Source organism: Piliocolobus tephrosceles, chromosome 19 (genome assembly GCF_002776525.5).
Source record: "Piliocolobus tephrosceles isolate RC106 chromosome 19, ASM277652v3, whole genome shotgun sequence".
In the NCBI taxonomy this organism is placed as follows: Eukaryota; Metazoa; Chordata; class Mammalia; order Primates; family Cercopithecidae; genus Piliocolobus; species Piliocolobus tephrosceles.
Window position 1 is genome coordinate 6,619,670 of NC_045452.1, and position 10,598 is coordinate 6,630,267.

The window sequence follows — 10,598 nt, forward strand, 5'->3', positions numbered from 1 at the left end:
AAGTGCTGGGATTATAGGCGTGAGCCAGCGCACCCAGCCTCCTCGCCTTTAAATTGGGGTGGGGGGCCATGGAGCCTTGAGGATTGAGAGATGTATGCTCTCACGGGTGGAGGGGTCAGTGTTTGCTGCTGTTCTTATCTTTATCTGTTGACATTTGTGAGGAGGCAATGGAGCAGACACTGCCCGGCTCCAGCCCCTGGTCCCTGTGTCAGTGGGAGCGATGGGTGGGAACCATGGCTAGACAGGAAGGAATCCGATTGCTGCGTGAAGGGCATTCATGACTCACGCCAAGTAGGCGGCGGCTGCCCTGTTCCCTGGAGTTCCAGTCCCAGCTGGGGGGTTGTTTGTGGGATCCCGGGAGGAAGGAAGTCTGCCCCAGCTCCTGGTAACCTCTAATCTACTTTCTGCCTCTATGGATATGACTACTTTAGCTACCTCATGTAAGTGGAATCATACAGCATTTGTGGTTTATTTCACTTAGCAGCATGTCCTCAGGGCCCACCCATGTTGTAGAATGTGTCAGAATGTCCTTCCTCTTGAAGGCTGAGTAAATATTCCATTGTATGGATTGACAGACATTCACTAGCAGGTGGACGTCTGGGTTCTTTCCAGTCTGAGGCTGGCATGGTCAGTGCTGTTGTGCACATGGACATACCCACCCGACTTGGTGCAAGAGGACCCTAGCCGGGTGTCCTTTCCAAGCCAGCCCCGAGCCTGAATGAGCCATTTGAGTGAGCGAGACCATCCTGGTCCATCCTCAGACACCAGGAACCCGCTGTGCCACCCTAGTCATGGAAGGCTTCCTGTGTGTCATGCCTGGGGGTCTCCCCAAGAACGAGAAGACCCCTGTCCCCAGCCTTCACGGTCTAGATCAGAGAAGCTGGAAAGGAAGGATGTGGCAAATGTGCCAAGAGCTGGGGCAGACTTTGGCCCAGAGTGACTGCTGGCTCAGATGGCATGGTTATTTGGGAAGTGAGGTCAGGGGACAGAGATGCCTTCACAGAGCAGGGGACATTGGGTCTGCATCTTCAGGGAGGGATTTTTCAAGGTGAAGGCATCAACATCCATCCAAGATTCATGGGATGGGGTATGGAAGAGGGAGTCACCAGTCGGCAGAGCTGGGGAAGTTGGAGCCTTGCTGCCGTTAGGAATTTCTTCCTTCAGTTGTTTCTGGAGCCCACCCTTTTTGAATCTGGGCTTTTCCCAGTGACACCAGGTGCCTTCTGCACTGGACCGTGTGGGAGGCGCTTGGCTCTCTGCAGCCTGCTACAGGGGCCTACAGCCCCCACCCTTTTTTGAGACAGAGCTCTGTCCCCCAGGCTGGAGTGCAGTGGTGCGACATTGGCTCACTGTAATCTCTGCCTCCTAGGTTCAAGCAATTCTCCTGCCTTGGCCTGACAAGTAGCTAGGACTACAGGCATGCGCCACCATGCCCAACTAATTTTTTTGTGTTTTTAGTAGAGACAGGGTTTCACCGTATTGGTCAGGTGCGTCTTGAACTCCTGACCTCAAATGGTCCTCCTTCCTGGGCCTCACAAAGTGCTAGGATTATAGGTGCATCTCTCTTCATTTGCAAATTTTCTAGGTTGCTAAATCACATTAGCCCTGTCTATTCTCCTTAGAAGGCAACATTATGTCAAGTCATAGACTTTTGTCTTCTCCCATTTCTCCTGCTCTGTTTATGTGACTTGCTGGGCTTACAACTCACGTTCCAGTGGGGGCATCAGAGTTCATTTTTGTTGTTGCCAGTGAGCCTCTGCTTCATTTGAAGTTGGTGCTCTGGCTGGCTGGAGTTTCCCAGACTTCTCTGCCAGCCCAGGTTATGTGGGCATCTGACCAGGCACAAGCCAGCAGGTCTGACTGGGGACCTCCTGGTGCCTCCCTGGCAGCTGCTCTCAAGTGCCCACCATGCAGTGAGGTCCACCCATTTTCAGGCAGTCTCCCTGTTGGACTGCCCACTCTGCAGCACCTGTTCCCCCAAGAGCCCATGGAAGTGCCTGGCAACAGCTTGTGAATGCAAAGATGACACCAAGTCGGGTGGGTATGTCCATGTGCACAACAGCACTGACCATGCCAGCCTCAGACTGGAAAGAACCCAGACGTCCACCTGCTAGTGAATGTCTGTCAATCCATACAATGGAATATTTACTCAGCCTTCAAGAGGAAGGACATTCTGACACATTCTACAACATGGGTGAGCCCTGAGGACATGCTGCTAAGTGAAATAAACCAGACACAAAAGACAAATGCTGTATGATTCCACTTACATGAGGTAGCTAAAGTAGTCATATCCATAGAGGCAGAAAGTAGATTAGAGGTTACCAGGAGCTGGGGCAGGGGGAATGGGAAGTTGTTCTTTTTGCACCTGCCCCCGGGAGCTATTGTTTAATGGGTGTAGAGTTTCAGTTTGAGATGATGAAAAAAAAGTTCTGGAGATGACGGTGGTGATGGTTGCACAACGTGAATGTGCCTGATGCCACTGAACTGCACACTTAAAAATACTTAAAGTAGGCCGGGCGCAGTGGCTCACGCCTGTAATCCCAGCATTTTGGGAAGTCGAGGCAGGTGGATCATGAGGTCAGGAGATCGAGACCATTCTGGCTAACACGGTGAAACCCCGTCTCTATTAAAAAATAAAATAAAATAAATTAGTTGGGTGTGGTGGCGGGCACCTGTAATCTTTGGGAGGCTGAGGCAGGAGAATGGCGTGAACCTGGGAGGCGGAGCTTGCAGTGAGCCGAGATCGCACCACTGCAGTCCAGCCTGGGCGACCGAGCAAGACTCCATCTCAAACAAAAAAAAAATTTCAAGTGTGACATTTTACATTGTGCATATTTTACAATTTTTTTTAAAAAGTAAGGAATTCTCAGCCTTCTAAGATAAAGCTGCCCATGGTGCAAGGATGGATGTGGGAGTCCAAAGTCAGTGAACTCACCAGCCCCCTCACCATGAAGGCCCCGACCACCATGGGGCGCATGCCCAGCGTGGTGGAGAAGCCCCAGGCTTGGCCTGCCGCCTCCCAGCCACACCTGGGAGCTTCAGCAGCTTCACCTGTGAGAGGGCAGGTGCCTGGCTCAGCAATTTCCAGTGCATGTAACAGTACTTGCTTTGTGCCAATATATATTTTACTACATGTATATAAACTCTAGATCCATTGAACAATGTATTAAATAACCTACAGATATAGATGTATGTTTTATGTCTCTGTCTGGATCCTGGAGATACCACAGAGAATGAACTGGACAAAGCCCTGTCCTCCACGTTTACTCTCCAGCAGCGGAGACAAACCAGCCAAAATAGCGATCCCGACTTGCGTGCAAAATGCAATCCCCACTTGTATTTCAAGGATTATCTCAGGGCCATGTAGGTCTCATCCACCCAGCCATTCACCCATGCAGGGGTCGCTGATGTGCCTGGGGGGCATTCCGAGATGAGAGACATGGTCCGTGTGGCAGAGGTGCCAAGAGGAGAGAAACTTACGTAGCCTCTTACACAGACTTAGAGAGGGGCAGGCCCCAGGGGGTCTCTTGAAGCAGGAACACAAAATGAGTGATGTTTGTTTTGAACAAATATTTGGGGAAGATTTGAAGATGTAAACATCATGAAAATGTAAGAGCACATGAGCAAATTCTTACACAGATTCCATGGGATTCTTCCTGAAGAAGCACACCACTATCAACATGGATAGTGACCCAGGTCCTCTTTGCTCTGTTGAGGGCCACTTTTAGACCCTACATTTTTCTGTAACTTTTGTACCATGAAATGCATCTATTTTTATAACTGAATGATTTTGTAGTAAATTTACAGAGCTGTACAACTTTTACCAACAATCCAGTTTTAGAATATTTCTATCACCCCAAAGAATTTCCCTGTTCCTTTTTTTTTTTTTGACAGGGTCTTGCCCTGTTGCCCAGGTTGGAGTGCAGTGGTGTAGCCGCACTCAGCACAGCCTTGATGCCCCAGGCTCAAGTACTCTTCCCACCTTAGCCTTTCAGGTAGCTGGGACCACAGGCATGTACCACCATGCCAGGCTAATTTTTTTTTTTTTTTTTGAGACAGGGTCTTGCTGTGCTGCCCAAGCTGGTCTCAAATTCCTAGGCTCAAGAAATCCTCCTGCCTCGGCCTCCCAAAGAGCTGAGATTACAGATGTGAGCCACAGTGCCCGGCCCCTGTTCCCAGTTATAGCGACTCCCAGACCCAAGCTGATCTGCTTTTGTCTTTAGAGATTTGCCCATTTCTTCACATTTCATAATCATGGAATCATACTAGAGTGGGCTGTTTTGACTGATTTCCTCTTACCATTTTGTTTTGGTAAGCTTCACATTTCATAAACATGGAATCATACTAGAGCGGGCTGTTTTGACTGATTTCCACTTACCATTTTGTTTTTGAGACTTGTTCATGTGGTAGCATTGTTTCATTCCTTTTTATGACTAATTTTCTGTTGCATACATATACCATGTTTTTGTTTCTGCATTTACTGTTTGACAGACACTTGGATCATTTCTAGTTTAGGCTGTTAAGGTTGATGCAGCCACGAACATGTCCTTGATAGCAGTCTCTGTATGGACGTATGTTTTCATTCATTTAGGAGACATCTGGTGAGATTCCTGGGCTGTGCAACAAGGTGACTATTTGGGGAACTGCCCTACGCTGTCTGGAGTGGCTGCACCATCTTACATCCCCAGTGGCCATGTATGAGAGCCCATTTCTCCACATCCTTACCAATGCTGGTTATAGTCTAGCCTAAGGGAGAAGGGGGTGTTCCTTTTGAAGTGATGTTAGAGACTAGTTGGGATCAGAGAAGAGCAGCAAAGAGCTAAAAGTGGAATAGAGGCCAGGCACAGTGGCTCACGCCTGTAATCCCAGCACTTTAGGAGGCTGAGGTGGGTGGATTGCTTTAGGTCAGGAGTTCAAGACCAGCCTGACCAACATGGTGAAACCCCATCTCTACTAAAAATACAAAAATTACCCGGGCATGGTGGCAGGTGCCTGTAATCCCACCTCAGGAGGCTGAGGCAAGAGAATGGTTTGAAGCCAGGAGGTGGAGGTTGCAGTGAGCCAAGATCTCGCCACTGCACGCCAGCCTGGGCAACAGAGTGAGACTCCATCCTAAAAAAAAAAAAAAAGGTGCGGGCTGGATCTCAGGAGAGCAGATTGTGGTCATAGGCTTCAGCAGGAGGCCTGTGCTCTCTCTCCTGGTGAACACAGAGGTTTTCTGGTGGTCTCAGCAAAGACCCACCCCTGGGAGTAGGTTATAGTGCAGACACATGGGGCCCAGATGGGAACAACTGGGGATGGCCTGCTGGACCATCCAGGCTGGTGACGGCGGGTGTGGAGGAAGCTGTTGTCTACAAGGAGCTAAGTGAATGAGCATTTCCTCCTTTGGATGGTTTACTCAGCCTCCTCCCTGCCCCTGCTGAGGGTGGGCAAGAGGATGTCCTCTGGCTGCCCACTGGTGACTCAGTCCAGCCACACTGACTACAGACCAAGCAGGGCAGTGCTGGGCCCCCAGGAGAGCCACCATGCAGGGTGGTCAGTGACGCTTCAGGGCAGCATGCAACACCTGCCCCAGTTGGGCTTTGGCCTCCCTCAGCCCCCACCCCACCACTTCCCGGGGATGGATGTGTGTGGTAGTTTTCTAGGCAGACCTCCAGGCCACTATCTGCCAGGCCCGCTGACCAAGGTCATTCTTCCAAGCCTCCTGCCTTACCCAGCTCGGGGGAAGATGAGCAGCGACCTAGTCCTCCTCTGGAGACCACTGTGTGTGAGCAGACAGGCCCCCACCCGTCCAGTCCCTGGCCAGGCAGCAGGCGTATTCCTCACCAAGACCTTGCAACCCCGGGGACCCTGGAAAGCATCTGGAGTGCCTCAGTTTTTCCCTTAAGGGAAAACTACAGTTTCCCCCTTGGTCATCTGTTTTTCCAAACCCCCGTCTTTTCCTTGTTTACTTCTCTGGTGCTTTAAATAACTTCACGAGAGAGCGTGCCAGCCTTGAGCAATGTTTGGGGTTGGCCAAGCCGAAGCACAGGCCTCATTATCATGCTATGCTTTATACGACTTCCGCTCTGCGGAGCACACTCAGTTCTTTGGAACAGAGCCAGCCTCGGGACGGCCTTTCCCACTGGAGCCACCAGTCAGGACCGCCGTGAGAGCTGGTGCCTGGAGGCCAACACCCTGGTCTTCAGTCACTGAGAGTCACAGGGGCCCAATAAAGAGCCCAGCTGGCAGCATCAGTGCCAGGTTGGGGTGGGCGCTGGACAGCACCAGTGCTGGGGAGTGGGCACTGGCTGGAGCCCCGCCCAGGCTGCACATTGCTCGGCCAGCTTAGTCTGGGGGAGCAGGACCGGAGCAGGGTGTCCTCTGCCCTGGGTCCATCAGGGGCACTGCATGTGATTATTGGGGTTACCTGCTGGGAGTGGTGCAGATTCTGGACAGTCTAGAGTGCTTCCAGCACAAGGCAGGCTGAGCGGTCATACTTTACTCAGTCTCCAAACTTGGGCAACAGGAAACTAGCCACTTAACAAAGAAGCTCAGCTTTTCTGGGCTTTAGAGATGGAGACACGTTGGAAATTCCCGTAACCAATAGGCTGGGGTGGGAGGATGTTCTTCCCACACGCAGACAAAAAAGTGGAACCCGGGATAATGGGAAGATTTGACCTTGGCCAGCCGGACGGTGGGGCGGGGTTTCCCTCAAAGCCTGGTCAAAAGGCCGTGGAGGCTGGAAGCTCTCGTTTAGCCCCATCAGCTTCCCAGAGCAGCAAGGTCAAGCATGCGAGAGTCGCCACCCGCCCCAGCCGCAATGCAGGACCTCCTTCAGTACTTCCACCCCGGCCGGGCGGGCCGGAGCCGGGCAGCTTCTGCTGAAAAGTACCGGTGTGCTCGCGGCACTGCCCTGTGGACCCACATCCGAAACCTGGTGTGCAGGGGCAAGGTGGGCTGACATGTGGGCCGTGGTTCCAGGGGGGCTTTTGAGAGGCAGCCGCCTGATGTCTGGACAGCTTCTCTGTCTCTGTTTACTTGGACTCCGAGTTGCTTGTTAGCTGCTTCTGCCTGTTCTGGGTTTTTAAGGGGAGAGGGGCCCAGTGATGGCTGTTTTTTGAAGGAAAGGGAAGAATGTCTCCTGCTTAACATGTTTCTATGTTTCCAGTGACTTGGTTAGTTAGTAGAACCAGGGTCTTGCTCTGTTGCCCAGGCTGGAGTGCAATGGCATGGTCTTGGCTCACAGCAGCCTCCACCTTCTAGCCTCAAGTGATGCTCCCACCCCAGCCTCCCGAGTAGCTGGGACTACGGGCACGTGCCACCATGCTTGGCTGTTTTTGAAAAACTTTTTATAGAGACAAGGTCTCACTATATTGCCCAGGCTGATCTTGTCTTAAACTCATGGGCTTAAGTGATCCTCCTGCCTCGGCCTTTCAAAGTGCTGATACTACAGGCAGGGTTTCAACTTTTTAAAGCTCCCAGGTAGGGTATTAAACTCTCCCTTTCCAGAGAAAGCGCACTCTGTCCCCATCCCTCATGTTATCCTCTCCTGCCTCTGCTTAGGGTTCACTCTGGGGGAAAGTGCCACTTGAGAGATTCCTTTTTGTGTGTGGCTTCTGACCGGTCCCTGTTCACAGATGCAGCTTCTCAGGGTGTGGCCCCTGAAAACCTTCAGGGCCAGATGCAGAATGAGAGCCTGCGGCCACATAGCCCCTGGCGGGAGACGTCCTGCCACCCTTTGCTTCTCTGTGTCACTCTGGCTGTACATTTCAGATCCTTGGGAAATGTTAACCGGTAGGACCTAGAAGGGGAGGTGAGGAGGGGTCACCCCCCAGGTGTGCCTGTGGTGAGCCTTTGTGCTGAGCAGGTGCAGGGAGGGAGGCCCAGGTGCACACATCTGTGAAATAGGGGCAGCTGGCTGGGCTCCTTGACCTGCTCCAGAGCTTCTCCTTATTTTCTAGCCACTTCACCTGCAGAAGGCCCAGGTGGCTGTGGCCTCTAGGGTCCCTTGCAGTGAACAATCTGATGCCTGTCCTCAGCTCCTCTCTAGGCCTGGCGCTGTGCTCAGCACCGTCGTATGTGTGTGTGTGTGTGCACACGCACGTGAATGTGTGCAGACATCATGAGGTGTGGTCTCTGCTCTTAGGCAGCTTGCTTTGTGGCTGAAATGAACCATCACCTGCATCAAGGGGTGCGCCAGATGCAGTGGCCTTGTCTGGAGTCAGACGGTGGCTCCGTGACCTGGCTTCACTCCAGAACTACCTGGGGTTTCTAATTGTGCAAATCCCAGGTCCCACCCAGATTATGAGTCCCCTTTTCTACAAGTGGAGTCCAGGAAGGTGTATTTTTAACACGATGGTACTGCTCATTCACCCAGCCCGACCAGTGGGCTCTGCGTACCCAGGAACTGCTGACACAGAGCTTGTGCTCCCCATAAAACGGGAGACAGAGCCTTCACGGACGGGGGACGTGTAGCTTGGTCATGACAGTTTTGTACCAGCACAGACTGTGTTCAGGTGACATTAAGGACAAGCTCCTGCAGGCTAGCTGCCTGGACAGGGCTGGGTGGGGGTAGAAGTTAAAGGAGTCAGAGGGGCTTCCTCCCGGCCGCCTCACCAGCTGCTTGGTTTAGGACTTGGCTCTGGGTCCTTCTGGGCCTGATTCTGAACCACGGGACTGGTGTGGCCTGCAGGCTCCTCCTACCACAAGCTGTTCATGGTGCAGGGGGTGAACAGTGTCCACAGTTCCCCAGGCAGCAGCAGTGGATACCAGGAGTTGTTACTGAAGTTGCTGCTGGACAGCTCGCCTTTCACTGAGCTCCACATAGCACCCGTGGTGATGGGAGCCGGGTGGAGAGAGCCTGCCAGCCTGCGCATCAGCTCCCAACTGGGAGGGGCGGAGGGAGGAGGGGGTGGGGACCCCAGGCAGCAAGGCTCTGGGAGCAGTGGGACCCTGGGTTCTAGGGGTGTCTGGCAGGCCCCTCCTTACTCCCTTTTGGCCTCTGGATGGAGATGCTGGCCACAGGCTCTAAGGACTGGAAAAGTGGCGGGTGTGGGCTGCTGCCTCGTGCAGCCTCTGAACAGACCCCAGGGCCTCTGCCAATCATGACTCCTTGCTTTCAGCTGGACCCACAGGCCCTGCAGGACAGAGACTGGCAGCGCACCGTCATCGCCATGAATGGGGTACGTGTCCGTGGGACTCTTCTGGCACCCACTTCCCCCAGAAGGATAGGGTGGCCTCTATTCATTTCAAGTCAGTCAGAGGTGGCTGAGCCTGAGCCAGCATTTGACATGGAGCCTGGTTGGAGGAGGGAGGTCCCCCAAAGAGCAGAATCACCGTGCACAGGAATCATCATTCACTAGCTGGGATGCAGTTGCCAGCCAGGCCCTGAGCATCCCTCCTCAAACAAAGGTCTCATGGCACCACCGGGACAGGTGGGGCCTCACTCGGGGATCTGGGGGCTGCCTGTAGAAATGGAGACCCCCGATTTGTCTTTAGGTACCCCAGAAAGATTTAGACCTTAAAAGCAATGACACACCCAAAAAGGCCTGGGTGTATATGGTAAATGTTAATATCTGATGATTCTTGACTTTTTCTTATATTATTGTTAGTCTTTCTCACTTAATTCTTTAATTGTTACTAAGAAAGAGAGCTGGGAACAGTGCACCTATAGTCTCAGCTACTCTGGAATCTGAGGCAGGAGAATTACAGAACCCAAGAGTTTGAGTACAGCCTGGGCAACATAGCAAGATCCTGTATCCAAAAAAAGCAAGCAAGAGAAAGCAGCGGGGATTTTAGGAGGTGGTTCTGCAGAAGCCAGTCCCTTACACCATCTTCAACAATCCTGGCTATTGCCGAAGTAGACTAGGGGATTCCCTGAGGGGCAGCCCTACCTCATGCTGAGACCTCTGCATGCCTTGGGAGTGGAAATATCTGATGAGACTCCCAGGGGCCCTTGGGCTTTGAGGACCAGAAGGATCAGAGGACTGTGCCCCTTCTCCCCACTATAGATTGAAGTAAAGCTCTCGGTCAAGTTCAACAGCAGGGAGTTCAGCTTGAAGAGGATGCCGTCCCGAAAACAGACAGGGGTCTTCGGAGTCAAGATTGCTGTGGTCACCAAGTGAGTGGGGACGGGCTTGGGCTCATGCACTGAGGGTGCCTGTCTCTTCAGCTGTTTCTGCAGAGAAGAGCATGTGTGGGTCTCTCCTCTCTCTGCGTGGCCACTGCACGGTGAGGTCAGGCCCCAGGGAACACGTGGTGTGTTCAGCTACCTCCTGTGTTTACTCAAAATCAGCTCAGGAATGTCCTTGCCGCCTTGCTTGGAAGCAGTAGGCTGGTTCCAGGAACTGCCCGAGTGCAGGGTTTTCTGTCCTCGCTTGGAATTTGTCATGGTCCCAGGTTCCTGTTGAATGGCCGTAACCCCTGCCCAGGAACTGCCCGAGTGCAGGGTTTTCTGTCCTCGCTTGGAATTTGTCATGGTCCCAGGTTCCTGTTGAATGGCCGTAACCCCTGCCCCTTTGTCATGAGTCAGTTGCCAAGAGAAGCCTGTTTGGTTTGAGAGCAGTTCTTGCAGACACAGACCACTTCCTCCGAGAATTCATTTGCTTCCCCAGGAT

The 10,598-nt window shown here is 52.6% G+C and overlaps 1 protein-coding gene across 1 annotated transcript in view; it reads left to right on the plus strand.

Annotated features, from left to right (window-relative positions):
• The window catches only part of BCR (BCR activator of RhoGEF and GTPase), a 129,699-nt gene extending 119,585 nt beyond the window's left edge, over positions 1 to 10,114 (plus strand). The window contains exons 17-18 of the mRNA XM_026448220.1: positions 9,105 to 9,164; positions 9,993 to 10,114. Of these exons, the coding sequence (XP_026304005.1) occupies positions 9,105 to 9,164; positions 9,993 to 10,106 (174 nt within the window). The 3' untranslated portion in view covers positions 10,107 to 10,114. The remainder of the gene's footprint in view (positions 1 to 9,104; positions 9,165 to 9,992) is intronic.
• Positions 10,115 to 10,598: the final 484 nt, after the last annotated feature.